The following is a 19970-nucleotide window of genomic DNA, read 5'->3' on the forward strand; positions in this document are numbered from 1 at the left end:
TGCGCCAATTCCTGATTTTCCTCATGTGTTTATGTACATGCGCACGATCGGAGACGCATACAAATTTGATCTGCCCCCATCCTCAAGACTGCCTGAAGTGCAAGATCTGTAGGTTGTTTTATGCCCACAAATTGGAATGCGGACATAGTTCTAAAAATACGTTTTATGCCTGTTGGCGAGGAACATGCCTGTTAAAAATCAAGTTTAAATTCACTCTGGCAGTCCCTGTGCCTCTCTGGAAATCATGTCTGGGAGCAGGATGCAGTTTAGGAGTGTAAGGAGTGCCGCTGAAGTGCAGTGATATTGACAGAACGATGCTCTCCACACCAACCTGGGGAGTGCAACAGCCCCCCTCCCCCAGCCCCTCTGTCCTCCCCTGTGAGGAAGACAAACTCAGTTCAAGGTAGTCGTTCGGCAGACTGATGTTTGATGCAGATAAAATGGGACACGTCCATATTATTTCTCCTTTACGCGTCTGTTGATGGTTTTCTTCATTGTGTGTCTTTGCTCAACAGGCACAATGGGGAAAGGAACTGCCATACAAGCTGGCAAAAGTCCCATGGGCCTCGCTGTTCAGATCGCTGGGAATCAAAAAAACAAGCTCAACGACCCCGGAGGAGGCTCTTTCAGGTAGAATTCGTCTCACCATAGGCTCACATCCTGTTGTTCCTCGGAGCTGTCACATGGGGGCAGCATTTCACTTAACTCCACTACATGACTACAGGCTACTCTCTCAGCTACAGCTATGCAAGGGGGCTTTGAGTTTTTTCCATTTGCCTTCCTGACCACCTGGCTGGTCTTTGAGTCTGTGCCCACAAACCTGACATCTTATTGATCACCTCCATGACTGCCCTTCTTGAATCAGTGTCACTACCCATCGCACGAATACTAATGAACAAAATCTTGATTTAGAAATAAGTTAATTGGGTCCAGATGGTTGGAAATTCTGGATGCGGGTCTGAAAATACCTTTTGGTGGAGTCAAACATACGGTATTTAGCCTGCAGCTTTACTCTCTCACTCTCTCCATTTCTCTGGTTTTGTCTGTGCTTCTGCTGGGCTTTTGTCTCTAAACATAAAAGGTTCATCGCCCACATCCTGGCCTATGTGGTCCATGTCTGTAGGAATGTGGTATCTGCATTTATGTTCATCCATCTGTCTGAGAATATTCTTTATTTCTCACATGCTCAATAGTCTTTATTTCTCACATGCTCAATGTTTGTACCAATTAGATGGATGACACATTTATAATGTGAGAATTTTAGTTTTACTGTAATATCATACCATCTGCAGACCCTCTTATCTCTTTCTTGGGCAGTTTGTACTTTCTTGTCCAGCTGCATATAATTGAAGCCGTCGTTTTGGCCTGGCCTGATGTGACCGCAGAAGAAGAGTTTAGGTCACATGGGCAGTGGGTGCATGATAATGGTTCCCATCTCCTGGGGGCAAAGGCAGTGCCCAAGGCTCTGATTGATAAACCAATAAATCTTTAGCTTTGTTGGTAATTAAGCTGTCAAGCTCGCTTGTTACTGACGACCTTTTCCTCCCTGCGGTTATCACAATGGCCCATCCCAAACAAATGCACTGGTTCCATCAGTCGTCATATAATACACAGCTGCATTGTCATAAATGAGTGTAATGATCTTCCCCTTGAACCTGATTATATTATTTATATTCATTAGTTATTATTTGGTACTTTAATTGTTAGGCAACATTAATACTACATGGAAGATTCATTAGCCGTTGGACTCCCTACCTGCCCCTTTAGGTACTGTAAAATGTAAACCTTTGTTAAGCAGAAATAAACCGATAGAAGGTTTTAAGACGTTGCCCTCCATTCTATGTAAGGTTTTTGAATAGTGTTCGTGTATTTCATCCTAAGGCAATTGACTTTGAAAGATAACTTGACTAACTTGATACAAACTTTGAAACTTTGAATGTATCTTTTATTTGCTTATATATATATTTTTTTTTTTCCTGTGAGTGAGGACACAAGTACTTACTTACTGTTGGAGGCAGATCACACCTACTCTCTGCTTGAATGAAGTGAGTGGCGTGTGTTAAGGCTGTCACTCTGAGCCCCCGGTCCCAGCAGGCCAGCTGTAACACACACACACACACACACACACGTACACACGTACATACACATACACTGCGGGGCTTATGGGGTATCCAGTACGACTGCAGCCCCTTGTGTAAGCACTGTGTTGTGTGTGCTGTGTGTAGTTTACAGTACAGAGTGAAAGCAGCTGCCTTAGTGCTGCCTCACCTCCTCCCCTCGCCAGCCCTCTGTAAACACTCAACATCCGCTGTAATCACAGGCGAGCCAGCCCAGGCCCTCAGCCTCCTGCCAACCTCCGAGCTCAGCTCCTCAAATCCAACAATGTCCCGCTACATGTTGGACGCACATCTCTCCCGTAACCGCATAAACAGTTACATACTGTAGCTGCACTGAGAAGAGACACACAGATGCTTGTTTTAAAAGGGGGAACAAATATGTTTATCTCAAATTACCGTCAACACAGAATGGAACAGGTCTTTTCCATCATCAACCAACAAAGCAACTACAAACCGTCTCTGTGGCAACCTGCCCTGTTGTTCTGCAAGTTGACGTGGTGTGCCCAGTTAGCAGAGAAGGCTTTACAAATAACTCTGACTCGATTAAACGTTAAAAGTGACCTCCCAACTGTTGACTCAAAGATTTGGAAAAGCAGCAGCCACAAGATTAGATTATGTTCATGGCATTGCTGCCAATACCATAAATAAAGTCTTTCCAAATACATCAAAGAGGTTTTGTATTTCATTTGACCAACCGCATTTTATCTTGCTCATTACACCTTGCCAAGCTTTTCAAGTACAGGCCTTTACTACATAGTGTAGTCGTCTCATCTGTTATTAAGGGACATTTTTATTTTGGCTTTGTTTTCATTTACGTAGTTGGGGTAATAAGACGATTGTGACTTTTTAATTTCAAACTGATATGCTATAATATTTCTGATAGCTATAGTTGCAGCAGTACTCGCGGCCGCTGTGGTCGGAGTAGTGATAGTTGACGTTTTTCTATTTTGTGTTTTTATGGAAAGCACTTTGGTCTGCCAAGGTGTGTAAAGTGCTACAGAAATAAACTTTGATTGATTGAGTTGTAGGAATTTATAGCGAAATCATTTATTTTCTTGCTTCAACTACTTCACTTCATTTGGCAATATTGTTTAAGTTTGATTTTTAATACTTTTGCCTCTCTGCTCTAAGCGCCTCAGGTGTAGAGCTCTCCAAAGTCTAGTTAGTCACTAGGATCAATGAGAGCCCCCTGCTTGGGCACACGGACCCCTATTCACGGGGGTGGGGTAGTGGGGGATTGCTGGGGGTGCAAAGAAGATCTGGACATACTACTTTACGCACAACAACACACATAGAAGCTCCCACCACCCATGGCGTGCCCTCGCTGAAACACAAGCTTGATATGGAAACGACATGCATATGTATTCATGTGACCGCCGGCTCCATGTCCTCGAGCAAAGCTGAACCAATAACTGAGAGGCTGCTCTTTAGCTCCTGTGGAAGCTAATTACATCTCTGCTCCATTAGTGCAGAGGTATAGTCTGGAATATTCTGCATTTCATATCTCATTCCCTCCTTTTAATGTCAGACCTGTCTATGGCATTCGCATTTGCTTTGAGCTTTGGCAATCAAAAAGAGACCTACAACTCATCCATCATGTTAGATAAATGTTATCACCCATAATATTATACCGGTGTTGTTTTTATATTTATATGTAACACTGGGTCTTAATTAGGTATTTCATTTATTATAGATTGTTTTGCGTTACCATCATTATTTAGATTTCTTTGTATGTTATGATGGTGAAGTGCAACACTTTAAAGCGAGGTTACTCCTGCACTACTAGAATATGATGCTGTTTTACATCTTATATACCCACCTCTTCTTATCCCCAAACCAACTCTTTTCATATCTTAGTTTCTTCAAAGCTCTAGCTATGTATTGTTTTTGGCAACATAATACTTAAACTTGTAAAACCAAACATACATAATTACTGTCAGTATGTTGCTAATACGATAAGGTTTTTGTTAGTTGGTAATCATATACAGCTTTGAGATGGGAAAGTTGTTGTGTGTCTTTTTTTACCTGAGCTAACATGGCCTCGGGCACATCTCTTTTTAGGACAGGTCATGTTATTCAGGAGGATGTGATATCCATGGGGAAGAAAGCTGCACAGCCCGGGGCGCAGCAGAGGACATAATGCTATGCTGTGTGTATCCACGCTTGCTTTGTGTGTTTATTCCACTGTAGAGGCGGAATTAGGCAAAAAGTAACAGAGGTGTATGAAGTTCGAGGGAGCAACTTTAATTGTCTTTGTCAACCTCCCACCGCTGTGTCAAGTTTCATATTGGCTCTATGCAGCCAAGAAGCAACGAGGGCCTCAGCGGGGTGGAGTTGGCTGATGGTATGTTGCCCCAAGAACCCAGCACTAATAACACAAAAGCACCACAGTGATTGTATAAGGCCTACTGTCGCATTCCAAGTATGATGTTGTGTTTGTAAATTACCATGGGGTTGAGCCAGCCTGCGTCAATACCGGACCCCTCGGTGTTTGTTCTGGGGGGTCAAAGATACTTTCAAAATGCAGAAACTATCACACTATTTTTTTTAACTTTTTCGTAGTCAATGAAATGTAAAATTAATAAAATAATGGAAATTCTCTATAACGATTTCAAAGTTCTTATTTGTCTGTCTTGACTTATATTTGTACAGTCTAAAGATCTTGTTCTCTGATAGTAATGTATTCCTGTGGTGATGATATTGCAGAGGAAGGTTGGTGAAAAAGTACCACAAGGACAGTGTGCCCCAACAGACAACTTCCCAAGTGGAAATATCCCTTGTGCTATTTAGTCACCCTTATAAAGGGTGCCACCAACACTCTATTTAGAAAGGGTTCGTTTTTGTGGACTATGTTTGAACTCAATAGTCACTCAACCTTATTCACATGCTCCCCGAGAAACAAAATGATGAAAAGTGCTCTGCTCTAATTTTAAACGTCTCTTGTTTCAGAGATGATGATGACATCAATGATGTGGCCTCCATGGCGGGTGTAAACCTCAATGAGGAAAGCGCACGGATTCTGGCTACCAACTCAGAGCTGGTGGGAACACAGATCCGCTCCTGTAAAGATGAGGCCTTCCTTCACCCCAGCCTGCTCCATAAACGCATTCTGGAAACAGGTAAAAGTACAGGATAAACGTCTTGAGGTACTGTGAGTACTGTTGCTTGTAGAATCTGTTTTCCGTGCCTGTAACCCATTTGTGCATTGATTGTGCCATCAGTAAAGACAGTTTTCGATTTAGTCTTTTACTGCTTTTTGTTTGGCCTTGGTTTAAATTTGATACACTTAACAATTCTTTCACCTTCTTTAATAAATTCTTCAGTGGCTGTCTGAACTGACTGGACCCCAGGCACATACATAAATACTTTATGGGTTTATCTTTTGAAGGCTGGCTGTCAGATTGTCCTCTGGTCCAAAGGAACAGAATTTAGTGGAATGAGACTTGGCAGTAAGAGTCCTCTGTTTTGAGCGGGTCTTCACTCTGATCATACACTATTTCAGGAGCTAATCAATACCGGCAGATAGTCTTAGGTTTGCTTGCAGTATCACATGAAAATGATAGTGTCTTCATTACTGCCATTGCCATAGGCAGTAACTTTTATTGCTTGAAACACACTTTAGGCTCTCACAGCACTGTGGAACCTGTGAAAATGTGTAATGAGCGTTATTACTCAAAATAAAACTGCCTAGCATCTTGCTGTTGCGCATCAGATCAACACACAGTGTAATTCCACGTGACGGGGAGTCTAGCGCCCTCATCGTGCTTTATCTCAATTAAAGAATTTTACAGCGGCACAGAGGCCCGGAGGTCATGTGTTGTTTCATGGACTCCTGGCATGGTTGTTACCCATAACTTGAGGCAGAGGCTTGTTTAAAAATATAAATCTGACCTTAGGGAGGCACTCAGCATGATACAGGGCAGGAGGATAGGGTGCCCCCTGCTGGGCAAGTGGCACTTATGCAGCTTTGTTGTGTCAGTGATTGGCCAAGCCACACTTGCAACTGACAGCAGTCCAAGGGAGGCTCCCAAGGCCTGCCATCTCCATTCAATCAGGAAGGTCCACTGCTCCTCTTTGTGAGATAGGTTCTGTTTGGTAAATCATACACCACTTTGAAAATCTCTGTTCTTTGTATCTGTGCTCATCACTCCCACAAAAAAGACAATGCAGTTAAAATTATGGCTGAACGTAGTTGCATAATCTTCATTTTCACCTGCATATTTGCATTCTGATTTAATCTCATTTTGTTGCTGATTTTTGTATTCCCTTTCATTTCTCTCTGTAAATCTCCGAGTCTCTTTCAACACCCGTTACCCTTGGGACAAACACCCGTGCTCTCCTTTTCCTATTTTCTCTTATGTCTTCAGGCTTATCCTTAAACCAGTGCAGGGGCGTTCATTTGTAAAGCTGCTCTGACTTCAAGCCCCAAGTCTCAGAAACCACAACATAGGCAGAGTTTGAGCTCAGCACTGCATCTGCAGAGCACAGCTGAATATATAGCATTAAATACAGACAGTTCTCAAGCTTCTCACTCCACCTTTGACCTCATAGTGCCACCAGGCCAATAACAGATTATGTAATGGCATCTGTATAATATTAATGCTCATTCAATATGTTCCATTTGTTGTTACAGCCAAGAAATACGGAGTCACTGAGGTTCCAATGGAGACCGTAACATTCATCTCACATGCCACGCAGTCCCGTCTTCGAACCATGGTCGAAAAGGTTTCTACCATTGCACAGCATCGGCTTGACTCCAGCAAGGTAAGACAACCACGGGTTTAAAGTATTACCAAGATACTCATTATTACATTGTATTCTTTGCATGAGTTTGCTAATTTTCATTGAATAAAATTATGTATTGCTCCTGTTTTTTCCTCTTAATTGTTTCATATTGTCTCAAAACCATCCACAGTATTTGCCTCGGTTATGAACATTTACAGCATTTACATACCGTTGATTTGACCACAGCATGGAAGTTTGTGAGGAGTTTATGCCCTAAAGTTTTCAAAATATAAAACTTTCCTGTCAGTTTGAAAAATCCACTCATTGTGTGCGTGGTTCTTATATTAGTCTTCATTTCACATATAGTAAAAACCACACAACCATGTAATCGGTAAACAAGCTCACTACTACCTCCGCTTCAGCTCACAAATCTGGGCATGGAGACGAGAACAGAGGGGAAACTTTGAAAGTGTGTTTTTTTTCCCTGACATTAGGGTAAAACGCAGCGCCGGAGCTGTCCTCATCTTGTTTTGCGCTTAAGCTTTTCATTCCTTCTCTGGCTTTTTTGTGGTTTTATAAATGAGGTGTGTGTGTGCGAGAGAAACATAAAGCTCTATGAAGCCACTCTGTTGACATCAGCGAAAAGAAAAAAAGGGCGAGGAGAGAAAGCAAAGACAAAGCGGCCTTAAAGAGCAACCGGGCTTCGGCGGCAGCAGCGGCGGCGGCGGTGGCAGGAGCTCAGAGTGCAGGCTCAGCGCTGCAACAAAGACTAGTGGCTGGATGAGAGGGGGAGAGAGGCGAGGGGGGCGGGAGGGGGCTGGCGATGTGTCTCCTCTGATGTGCCTTTGTGCTCTGTGCCACCCAGCCTCGCGCACTCACAGAAGAACACAGGCCCCACTGACAGTGATATCCAAATCAAGTGTGAGGGGATAGATGGAGTCGCACACGGAAACTGTGGAAACAAACAATTATCCTATTAACTTTTGATGACCCAAAAAAGTTGTTTTGACTTGTCTTTCCATTTCCCAGGTGGGAGGCGCGCACCATATGAATAAGAATATGCTCTGCCAATGAATAGGAAAAGTTAGCATTGTAAAGGGGCGCTGCTGTGTTTATACTTGTGGTATTTCAGTTCGCGGTGTTGGTTTAATCACTTGGGCTTCTGACTTTTTTTTCTGTTTTATTACTTTTTGTATACGTTCTGTTTTATGTTTTTTCCCCCGTATTGGCCGTACTATTTTCTGATTTCGAGTATGAAAGAAACATCTTTACCATTGTCATTTTGCATATCATTTTCATCATACTAATTAGCATACCGCTTTACATTCTATTCATGTTATTAATATTAATAATTGTCTGTTTAACAAAAAGGCGCAAGTCATGAGTAGATTCAGGCAATGCGTATTTGTTGATTGGGTCTTTTAGGGCTGAAATGAATGGATTAAATGCATAATTCTCGGTGTATTCTTCCCAGGATGACGAGTGCTATGAGCAGACTGCAGATGCGCGCTCTCAGCTGCGGTTCTTTGAGCAGCTGGAGAGAATGGAGAAGCAGAGGAAGGACGAACAGGAGCGAGAGATCCTGTTGAAAGCTGCAAAAGTAAGTTTTGGACTCAGATGTTTCATCTGCACTGTTCCCGTGCCACGGTGTGTGTGTACCAGCCTATGTGCGGCCTGTGTATGCATGTTGCTCCTGCTTAAGCCCTGACAGATGAATTAGAGTGTGACACCAGTGGATGAAGTGACCTCCACGTGTCCTCTCAGGCTGATGGCTCTCGGGCTTCTCTGTCCTGACACAGTGAGGAGAGGGTGGCTGTCCTGTGCACACACAGACCCTACGCTATTGCCAAACTGCAAAGCATTCTTGTGTTATTGGGTTAACATTGACAACTCAAGTGCAGTGGAAGAAAGAGAGGTTTATTTGAAAATCAGCAAATGAAAGTAAAAGTATAACTTTGTCCGACAGATGGACAATAAATAATGAAATGAATAATAATACATGTTTTTGATTGATTCTTAGAAAGCTATTTCTGATTCTTTTCAGAAGTATAGCAGAATGTACATAAACAATCTGAGTCAGATTACAACTCTAAACCATTTTTTGTCAGAGCATCTTAAAATTTGGGGGGATCCTCAAATCTTTTGCAAGTGAAAATGCCTTGCAGTGCAACATTACAGCGCTAGGTTAATTTAATTAATTTTGAATGGAGCCAATGTCCTAGAGAAAAATCCTTGCTGTAGCACACCTTACTGTCTTAATTGCACTATTACACTCTGGACCTGCCATGCAGGATATTACAATATCTTCTAGTTGATGAACAGCCAAACCTCCTGGCTTACCAATATCTCCTTTAAGAAGAGTTATATAGCCCTGTCTAATAGGAAAATCACTCTCTCATCAGAAAACCACAATGTGAAATGTGACAGTAGATTGCAAGTGAAACAGGCCGAGATGACTTTACAGTCCACTGAAATACCCTCTTTTATGGAAAGGACCTTTATACCACTACATCCTTTCTCAGTTTGAAAATGAGAAGCATCAGGTAATAGAGCCACACTTTTAAGTTCTCTCTTTAGAAAGTGTAAAAATTGCATCTGACAGAGTAGATGTAAAAAAAAAAAAAGCTCTGTGTTAACGGTCCATCTGTAGCTGCCCCATAACACGCACCTCCCTCCTCACCACTTACTGCTAATTCGACCTCTTAATAAGAGGCCACTAAGTTAACCCATCTTTGTCCTCTCTTCTTCTGGTCTCTTCTGTGTCATCCAAATATGACTCACTCTTGCAGACGCTCTGGTTTACTGGAGGGCAAACGCATTAGGTTGAGAGACCAACCAGTATGTGGACAGCCTGATATCTTTGTAACCATTAAATGTGATCATGTGAAGAGAAAGAATTTGACTACATTATGAAACGTCTATAGCACATGTGTTAATGTTGGGCCTGGTTTGATACAGCCTTCAGATACTGGACTGTGGTGAAGGATTCCCAGGAACAAGTACATTCTCCTAGATGTTGCGGATTAAAATAGAAATGCTGTGTTGTTTCACCTGGGACACGCACAAACACAATGCAATGGCCAGTCACTGCGGCTCAATGCGACATAGACAGACACCCATTCTCGCCATTCTCCTTTGCCCTATATATGTGTGATGTGTGTGTGTGTGTGTGTGTGTGTGTGCGCGTGTGTGTGTATGTGTGTGTGTGTGTGTGTGTGTGTGCTGGCTTGTGCAGAATTTTTAATAACCTCTTTTGATTAGAATCCCCCTCCAGCGGCTTATTTAGACCCGGATTTGGAGCGGGTTTAAAGGCCACAGCCCCCCAGGGGGTGCTCCGTTGCACCTCTCTGAATTCAAATACAATGTCCTTGACACCTTGGTATCCTGTTCCCATTTTGCACTATTTTTGCAGCAGCAGCAACAGATGAATAGTGAGGAAGGGGGTCTCCTTAAACCAGCTGTTAACCTGTGTCCCCCACCTCCCTTTGCTCCACAGAGTCGCTCCAGGCAGGAGGACCCAGAGCAAGCTCGACTGAAACAGAAAGCTAAGGAGGTAAGCTGCTGCCGAGATCATTACCCTTGACATTTCCGCAACTCCTGTGTATTAATTTTTCATGCCTCCCTACATATGTAATGCCATTTAAGATCGGATTAAAAAAGGAAAGTTGGAGTAATCACTCCCCTCAATTGATGCTGGAGCATGGAGATGCTTGTGCCCACCTCCTGTTACAACCAAGTGTTTATGTTATTCACAATTAACTCGCAGTTTAAAAGTTAATAAGATGGTTTCAACACATTATTGGGCGTTACTTGTTGTGAATGCTCTTTAGGTGACTTTAGGAGAATTGATCAGTCAGTGGTGTCTCGGGAATAGACATCGGTAATATATAATCTCCAACATAATTACAATAATGAGGAAAAAATAAACTAACCCAAAATCTGCATGAATTAAAAATAAAGAAGAACGAATGGTTTGAAGTGTAAACTTTCAGAAAAGGTATAAGTTATTTTCCTGCACTGTCAATAAAAAAAGTGTCAACTTTCTTTTTGAGCAATGCAGTGACTTAAGACGTTTCTGTGCAAATTTTTTGCTGATGGGTTGGAAATATTTCGCAGGGATATTGTTACTGAGAAAGTTCAGAAAAATATTGAGATATTTATTTATTATTCATTATCAGCATCACCTTTTATACACTTGCCTCTGCGAATGTTCAGCCGTGATCATTTGCTCAAAACTTACCCCACTTTAATCCCAAATGTTATTTACTGGTTCCTGCCACGCAGCAAGTGCCAAATATAAGATGTAGAAAATAACTGATAGATAGTAGTTTTTCACATTTTGACAAACACATTTGTTGCAAACTCTGTACCAACCAATACCAACTCAGTCGGGAGCACAGGTAATTTACCCCATAGACTATTTTTTCCCTACAAAGTGTTTTCTGTGGTTCAATAGACCCTTGCTGTTTGGAAAATGAAAACGCATTATACTTACTTGCCTTTGTTGACAGTACAATGCTCTGTGCTGTCATACTAAGTTGAGGACTTCAAAAGTAAAATCCCTGTGGAACTCAAAAGTAGACCATTTTCTTTTTGTGGTTGGTTAGACTTGTTTACGCAAACAACATAGTTATGTCACAATAGAACTTTGCATTTCTTTTTTCTTTGTTTACTCCAGAAAAACTTCACTGGCTGATGTTAGTGCTTGGCTTGCTAACGGAGATCAAGAGTATGTAACTTTCCGAGTTGGCGCAAACAGAAGGAAGAAACAGGCAGCACCATTCACCTGTTGTTGTTGATGTGCAACTTCAAACGCTTAAATGGTTACTACTGTGTGGCAGACTTTAAAAGGAGAACTCAAATCAATTCAAATAAAGTTTGTTGAGATGGCCTGCACTTTTTACCCCTTTACCCTTACTCTCTTCAACATGCTTTGACCCTGCAGTGACAAAATGCTCTGCCATAAGCCTTAAGAAATGTTGATGCAGCTCATGGTTGTTAGGGCTCGGTATCGTAATTTTACTCTTAAAAAAATAAATCGCTTTTCTATTTTGCTGAACTTCTGACCGACCTTCAAGTGACAAGTGGACTTCCCTGTCCCCAGGTGTTGGCAGCGCTATGTCTTTGCTTTGCCTCGTCTGTGGACCTCTTTTAAGCAACATTGAGCTCTGTAGCAGTTAAGAACATTCGCAGTAGATCTTGGCCTACCCATAAGCTCCACATATGCAAATGAAGGCGCGTAATAGGCAGCGCGATAGGTTCGCCCCAGGGCCCATGTGATCAAAGTGGATCTCCTCCCTGTTAAGTGGCAGTCCGCTCATCATCTGGATATGGCCAGATTAGCTCCTCGTGTAGAGACGCATCAGACACGTATACGCACATTTTCATTTTCATCAGGAATTTTAAGAAGGCGGTTTAGAAATTGTTACTTTATGTAATGCTTTCCCCACAAGAAAGTGAAACTCCATGTCGCCCCCCAGCACACAAGCACACATACACAACTGCGTACATCCACAGTACTCCCACACCTCTTTCTTTTTTGCTTAATGGCCGTCGTTTCTCAGCCCCCGTGCCTCTCCGGTTTTCATCACCTGACTGGCTCAAGGGGACAGAGCTGGCTGTTTGTGTCACTGCGGAGTCTGTCGGCAGCTCACACATCTGTGCAAATTTCATCAGGATAATGAGCCCGAGCTACTCTTCCAGGCGACGGGCAGAAGAGCCAGCCTCTCTTAAAGCCCCTCTCCACCGTTCGCGCACATAAAGCGCAGCCTCCAAACAGCCATCATTTGGGAAAGATGGAATTACAGTGCGTTATATACTTGAACTAAAGTGTTGGCGCATAAATGATTTGGTTTGTTTGTGGAAGCGCAGGTGTTGTTCAGAATGTGTATAGCAGCTTATCAAGTGACTGTGTATGAAAAGACATTATTTTCTTCTTTTTTATGATAATTTGCCTGGCAAATGAATAAATCATGTTACAACAGAAAGTTATAATTGAAATGGCAAGTCACAGACCACAGAAAAATGAAAATTGCTATTCAAATTATAATTATAAATACATCTCTGCACTAAATTAAATCAGTAGAAACGTTTAACACGCTTGTGCGCGCAGTACCAGCTACAGTAGAAAGATAGTACTATGACGACTATAACATTTAAAATTGCCTTCTTTGGTGCAAGTCGCTGTTGCATATTGTTGGGCTGCTTTCCAAATGCATAATAGTAACAGTTTTAACAAAATCCAGTATGATGCTTTTGGACGACTGACATTTGCGTTTTCAGTGTGTGTGCTCTAATGAAACATTCGCTTTGAGGTATTGCTTCAGGCAGCCATTCCCAGTCCAGTGCTTATTTATATAAAGTAGATGCAAACCCCCACAATTATAGAAATTCACTCATTTCAACAAAGATTAAACATCAACATCAACGTCTTAAACATTTCAATGAATCAACTCTTTATTGTCATTGTCATTTTCAAAACAACAACATTTTGATGGAGCATTACAGCGATACAGAGCATGATGTGAAAGTGCATAAGTGCATGTGAAAGTGATTTACATATTCATTTACAAATAAGTGACTATAGGCTAATTAGCGATTATAATAAAACAAACTCTTTAATCATTTAAATTCATTCAAATTCAACTTAAATTTGTCTGAATAATGTGTGGTCAACTTTTGCAGGTCCCCCTGCAGTGCTGCTGAGGCGCTCTAGAGGTCCCTGGACCCCTCTTTGGGAAACACTTAATGAGTGGAAATGCCTTAATATGTAATTCCTTCCCAACTTTACTTGTCTAAAGCTGCCTCTGTGTGGACTGGTGGTATTGGTTAGTCAGAGCGTTTGTGTTAGGGAAAAACAAGTCTAGCTGCGCCTCTTGTTTCCTCTATTCACTACCATTTGGCCGAAAGGTCAGATGGGCTATTTCAGAAATGCCCCCAGTGAAAATCAATGGGCAAATCGTGAAGCTCAGTTTCCTGTTTGTTGGTGGTGGTGGTTGTGTGTGTTCTGTCCGCTCCATCACTGAGGCAGGAGGCCAGGCAATGCCTAATCATTGAGAGCCAGGGAATGGGCAAGAGGGAGGGACGGAGACAGAGACCAAGACTGCAGGGCGAGGGGAAGAGGGAAGGTAGAGATCGAGAGGGAGTTATGGCCAGTGGAGATACATCACTATGTCAGACACACAGAAACGCTGCAGCCACAGATTCATCATCACAACGGAGTCTGCGGGCACAACTGGACACAGGAAACAAGTGAAGTTCGGAAGAGGAGTAGAGCACAGACAGGAGAGAAACGATGAGAGGAGAGGGAAAAAGACAAATTGGCCACAACAGCTGGACAAATTTGGCCAACAGCTTTTGCTTGGGCCGGGTCAACTGCACAAGCACACCAGGGCATCGCAAGAATACCAATATTTCTACTGAAATGTGGGCTGAGGATGGAGCTACTCAAAACTAAAAACTACATGGACTAGAGACACTGTAAAAAAGACTAGTCTAAAGTTACTGTTCTTTTACATTTTAGCTTTTTTGTAGCCACCTTTAAACGTGCTGAAATAATCTGAAAGCAAGAAAAAGATTCTTTATGCACAAGGTGTAAATTGTCAAGTAGCTGAATCTGTCTGCTTCTTCCAATCATTCATACTTGGAGCATGCAGGAGGCAGGATGGCCAGCCACTCCTACTCTCTGTTTAAAAGCAGGAGCTGTTAACAGTCTTTGTAAAGAATTGGAAAAGTGTGTGCCAGGCTATGACAGAGGGAGACCAATGCAAGGAGTGAGTGGGGGCAAAGAAGTGCTGAATAATCAAGATTCCTGTTCATCACTACACCTGTGTCAGCCGTTGTTCGAAAAGAAACCATTAACATTTTGACACCGCAGAAATGTCATGAACTTGCACTAAATTAAATCTGGTCCAGCTAAACTATTAACCCTTTGAGCCTTCAATTGAAAACCTAACGTTCCTGCTCTATGTACATGAATAATCCCAAGCATTTACATTAGCTTCATATACAGTATATGTGACATATGCCTAGCAGTGGTCAAACTCCTCATGCAGCATTTAGCCTTGCTTTACACTAGAAGAAGGATTATTCTTCTAAATATAGTATTTATTTAAATGTATCCTTCTGCCCAAGCAGTGCGCACTAGACCTTAATGCACACATCCATGTTTCTTGATTGGCCTGGCATCCTCCACAAGTGACCAGGTCGAGGAGAGGCTGGAATCCACCCACACTGAGCGCCCTGTCAGCCAGAGCCTCGCACTCCTCCAGTGAGGGCACGCTTTTGTGTCAGAGGACAATGGGGCAGCCTCTTGGTTTTTATTAGGCCAGTTATATCTGCAAGTGCATAGGCTCTCATCCTCTGGCCTTCCACAAACTGCTCTGCTCAAAGAGGCGCTTTCCCTGCCAGGCAGGCCCCAGGGCAGCAGCCTCTTCCTCCATTTTCTATCTCTTTCTGCGCCGAATTTCAAAGAGAATTCATGCTGTTTAGTGTGCCCCCATTTGTACGCATTATATTTCATTTTCTGGCCGTTAAAAAACACCTCTCTTTTACCTAAAAAGATTGTGCTTGTAAAGACCTATATGAAAACACTTTAAAACATGCACATTATTTTATGCTATTGACATTACAAATTATCCCTTTACTGTCCTCTTTGTCGCCGTCTTCTTCGTCTTCTTAATGTTGGAGATACTTGAAGGATCACTACTGAGGTCTTTTGAAGATGTACATGTAGCCACTAAATAGTGTATGGGAACTGAAGCCTGTTTTTATTTGCTGCTTTGTTGTCAGTGCACTGAACTTCCGCTCCATTATCACCCCCAGACATATTACAAGAAAAAAGAAGCCAGCTTTAAAAGTACCTTTGGTGTTCCTGTGTGTTTTCAAGTATTACAAAGTGCCGTAATGAGAGGAAAACAACAAAAAGGAGATTTTTGCCTCAGAGGAAGATAGAACCTCGTCTTCTCGCTCCACAAGCCTGTAGGTTCACTTTTCTCTTTGTGTAGCACTCCTTGGGACTGGAGCGACAGGGGAATTGTGCTTGCTGAGCTATGCTAGTGGCGAGGTGCCAGCCTCCTTTGCCTGGGATCTCAGTGAGCGGGAGGCAGGACACGTTTCAATTAGGCAACAAACGCTGTACACACTGTCGTAGTGGAGAAAAACGCCTCTACAGCGACTGTGGTTGCTATCTCTGACCTCTTCTTGAACACTCCTCCCACATACCCCTCTGCTCCACCTTTTCATTTAAAGGTGTCATTTTATTGAAATGCATAAGGCTTGGACAGTAGTGAGGGTCTGTGAGGTGATGCTAAGTGTGCCAGCGTGGCCTGCATGTTTCCATTAGATTGTCATGTTGGCTAATTAGAGAGCGGCAGCATGATTCACCTTGTTAATTAGGAGGACTTGCACACCATGAGCCTGAGGGCGGTGAAGGCAAGAAGAGCCCAGCCTCAGAGCCCGCCAGTCGCCTGGTGCCTATGAAGATTCCCCTTCTCATCTACCTTCTTTTCACTCGCTTTTTTTGATTTGCAAATGAATAAATCATTGAGACCGTCCTCTCTCGAAAGTGTGAATATCTGAGTTCTCATCTTTTCCTGGATGCAAATTAGACCTGATCAATAGAAGGTGACGAGCAGCGAATCTAAATGTTAAAAAAAGAAAAGAGACGGGGAGAGAGAAGAGTGCTAGACAAAGCACGATACAGAGAATGAGACAAAGCGGGAGAACATTTAAAGTAGGAAATTTCTCCTTAGATAAGCAGTATTTTAATGATCACCCCCCTGTCACTTTGGAACACTGACAGTATGTGCTCTATGCTGCTTCCTGTCTGCAGTGTGCATCGCACAAATATTATTTTAGGTGTACAAAACAGTTCAAATTACAAACCTATTTATTTTTATGAGCTTGTCAGTCTATTGACTGCAGCTTGCAAATACGTTGCAGATGAAGAGGAACTTTAAGGTCATGTTAGTGACACTCACATAATGACCTTAGCTGTGGGCACAGCTCACGGCTCTAAATAATTGGTCCTTAGCCCTGCAAACTCTTCTAACACATTCAGCTTCATAGGAAAGGAAGCACTGCAATACAACTAACTTGTGCAAATTTATTTGAATAGGTAAAATCATGAACAGAGGTCGACCAATGCAAGGTCAAGTTTGTGAGTAAAGATCTCACGAAAATTGCTTTCTGGTACAATGCAATTAATTATACAGTGAAGTTGAAATGCATTGCTGTTTAATTCAGGGTGACCGTATGACAACCATAATGTGACACTCTGTTGGGATATTGTTACATGTCATTTATTAAATATCATACACAGTGTTTGATTTTGACGTGCTGGGTCATATAGAGGTTTTTAAATCTTAGTACAGTGAGGCTGCACTGGACTCAGAGCGTTCAAGTGCAGATGGAGAATAGAAAGCTGATTGGTTGTTGCAAACGGTCTTCCTCCCTGCAGCAAACTAACTGCAAGGCAATTCACATGAAGATGCAGCTCGCAGATGTTCGTATAATGTCAGCCATGTGGTTGTCAGGTGAATGAGGTTCATGCTATGCACACAATGCAAATAAAACTGCATATTAATTAGAACTATCAAAGTTATTAAACACATGTAGTTACTCATCAGATATGGCTGAAAGTAACAGTGTTGGTGAAGTCTAACCTTGAATGGACTTCACGTGCACTCAGGAGTGCAGTAACATTTTTGCTTTAGATGCATTTTAGTTTTACAAGCTTGTTGTTTGAGGTCCACAGTTGGACTTTAATAGGCGTATTTCAGAGGCTGCAGCTATAAGCTAAGTTATATAGCATCTGAACACAATGCACTTAAATCTACCTTTTACTGTTCTAATTCTCCAGCAGGATTAAACACAACATAGGAAATGTTTTATACATAGGCAGTCAATAACCATTGCTTGATTCAACATTATTATTCTTTTGTTGTTGTTATTCAGGCTTACAACTGCATACAGTGCAACTGCTGCACACTTGTATCTGTTTGTAAACTTAGTATTTTAATTTTTTCTGGTTCTGTAAACTGATTGAATTTGGTTCTCAAATAATGATGATGATGTAGACATTTAACGCCTGCTGGTGCAAACAGCATTATATACATTGTATGCTCTAGGGCTGTTTGGTGAATGAAACGGGATTGACCAGGAGTGGCATATGTTATGTATGTATAGCGAGATGCCCCCTGCTGTGCACTGTTGGGCCAGAGCTGGATGGAGGAAGGGGGTAAGACCAGAGCCTCTCCTCACCCAGTGTCTGGCTTTTGTACTTTAGTTTTAGCCTAGACCAAAGGCCTTTAGCTTCCTTCACAGCCCCTGAGCAGCTCGTGACGTCAAGCAGCGCGTGTTCTGCTCTACCAGGGACATCTGTCTGTAAGCGTCTGGGAGGCCGCGAGCAACCCCTTCAGCCAACAGGAGGGGGGAGAGGGAGAGAGTGCTGCCTTTGTTAAAATGGCAAAAAGGGGAGAATGGCAGGTTGATCTTCATGTCTTCTGCAGCCTTTTCTTCTTCATATAGGACCACACAGTTTCCACAATTCTGACATTTTTGCATCATAGGAGAGCACCCTTCGTTCTATTGCAACAGAGACGCTGCCATCTTCTATTCAGATCTTGACAGACAGTGCTGTAGTCTTGAATGTTGTTACGATGTCAAGTAGGTCTGAACTTTCTGTTGCAATGATTAAAATGGTAAATTTGACCATTGTGCTTGCCTTACAAAACACCGGGCATCTGGATTCTGTAATTTTGCTTTTCTACTTTCATACATTACTTTGACCTTTACTGATAATTTGAGTTTCCATGTCCATTTCATAAAGGGCACTCTGGCTGTAAACAATGTTATAAGTGACTTGACTTGCGCAGATCTTTGATTGATCCAACCTGGCAAATATATGCACTGCTCACAACTTATTTCTCCAGCTCCTCCATGATTACTGACCTTTACTCTACCGTATTCCCTCATTTCATATTTTATCAGTGCAGATGGAATGCAACTGCATATCTTGATGAAGACTATGCTCGTCTCTGAAACAGCCTTGACGGGTTAATGTCTGCATCACCTGTTTTACTGTTAGAAAACAATTGTGCAACATTCTGTTCTTGTAGTCTATTGCTTAAACACTGTCCCTAGTTGCACAAATGACTTGAGCCACCCATAGGCCATAAAACAAAGGTGGGCTGAGCTTAATTGTACCAGAATGGCTTCAGAAATCAGTTCTGGGTGTCATGGCGGCTTCTTGCTTTTCGTTCGGAAAATGTAGACGGCCTGCAGATGGTAAAATGAAGACTTCATTTATCTTACAGCCATAAATTTTAGAATGCAGGCAGTTGCTTTGGGCATTGGAAGCCCATGCCTGGTGCCAACTGCCAGGCAGATATGCCGGCATCCTGGTGCCATCAATGAGACAGTGGTCCTATCTACGCCACTGCACTTTCTCCCTCTTTAATTGTGTAAGGAGAGGTCTGTCTTTTGTTTCAGACATATACTTGTAATATACTTACGCACAACTGACATTTGGCCTTGACTAATAATAATTTTAGTCTCCCCTTATTGACAAAATCACATTTAATTTGTTGCATTGTGTGCTTTGAAAACCTGCCTTACTCGAAACTGCCTGTATTATTTAATAGTGACATAATGTCATTAACATTATTCAGTGTGCATCGCTCAGTATTTCCAGCTCTGCATTCAAATATATAGTGTATTCTGCTGGCTGGCCCTGCACTAGTATTTCCTCTTCTTTGTGTTGTCAGCGTGTTTGAATTTTTCAACAGTTCCGCCATGCTAAATGTGAAGTGGCAACACCCTAAAGGGCATGCCTCGCCAGTGGGCTTTTTGGAAAAAATCAGAGGCAACTGCATGCACATTTTAGATTAGACTTTTCACCAAAGCAACCTTTTACAGAGTGCCATCTGAAAGTAACAGGAAATTTTCCCCTGATCAGACAACATACATGCCTCACGCAAACAGAACACATGCTGAGCGATAACATAAAAGAACATGAAAGACATGAAAGCGCCCATCGATTGTCCCTGTTCGCTTCAACCCAGGCCTCTCTCCCCCAGCAGGCAGTCACGCAGGCAGGCTGGTGGGTAGACATTCCCTGTGCTGTGG

At 42.4% G+C, this 19970-nt stretch overlaps 2 protein-coding genes across 3 annotated transcripts in view; one reads left to right on the forward strand and one right to left on the reverse strand.

The window, feature by feature from the left end:
• The window catches only part of ss18l2 (ss18, like 2), a 42311-nt gene that overhangs the window by 20351 nt on the left and 1990 nt on the right, over positions 1 to 19970 (reverse strand). The gene's annotated exons all lie outside the window — the stretch shown is intronic.
• Positions 1 to 19970, forward strand: part of LOC306961724 (transcription initiation factor TFIID subunit 4) — a 52423-nt gene that overhangs the window by 14309 nt on the left and 18144 nt on the right. For both annotated transcript variants that reach the window (XM_079554589.1, XM_079554590.1), the window contains 5 exons: positions 516 to 630; positions 5067 to 5236; positions 6751 to 6881; positions 8317 to 8442; positions 10339 to 10395. In XM_079554589.1, coding sequence (XP_079410715.1) covers positions 516 to 630; positions 5067 to 5236; positions 6751 to 6881; positions 8317 to 8442; positions 10339 to 10395 — 599 coding nt within the window. The remainder of the gene's footprint in view (positions 1 to 515; positions 631 to 5066; positions 5237 to 6750; positions 6882 to 8316; positions 8443 to 10338; positions 10396 to 19970) is intronic.

The sequence above is a fragment of the Gobius niger genome, assembly GCF_951799975.1.
Source record: "Gobius niger genome assembly, chromosome: 4".
Lineage (NCBI taxonomy): Eukaryota > Metazoa > Chordata > Actinopteri > Gobiiformes > Gobiidae > Gobius > Gobius niger.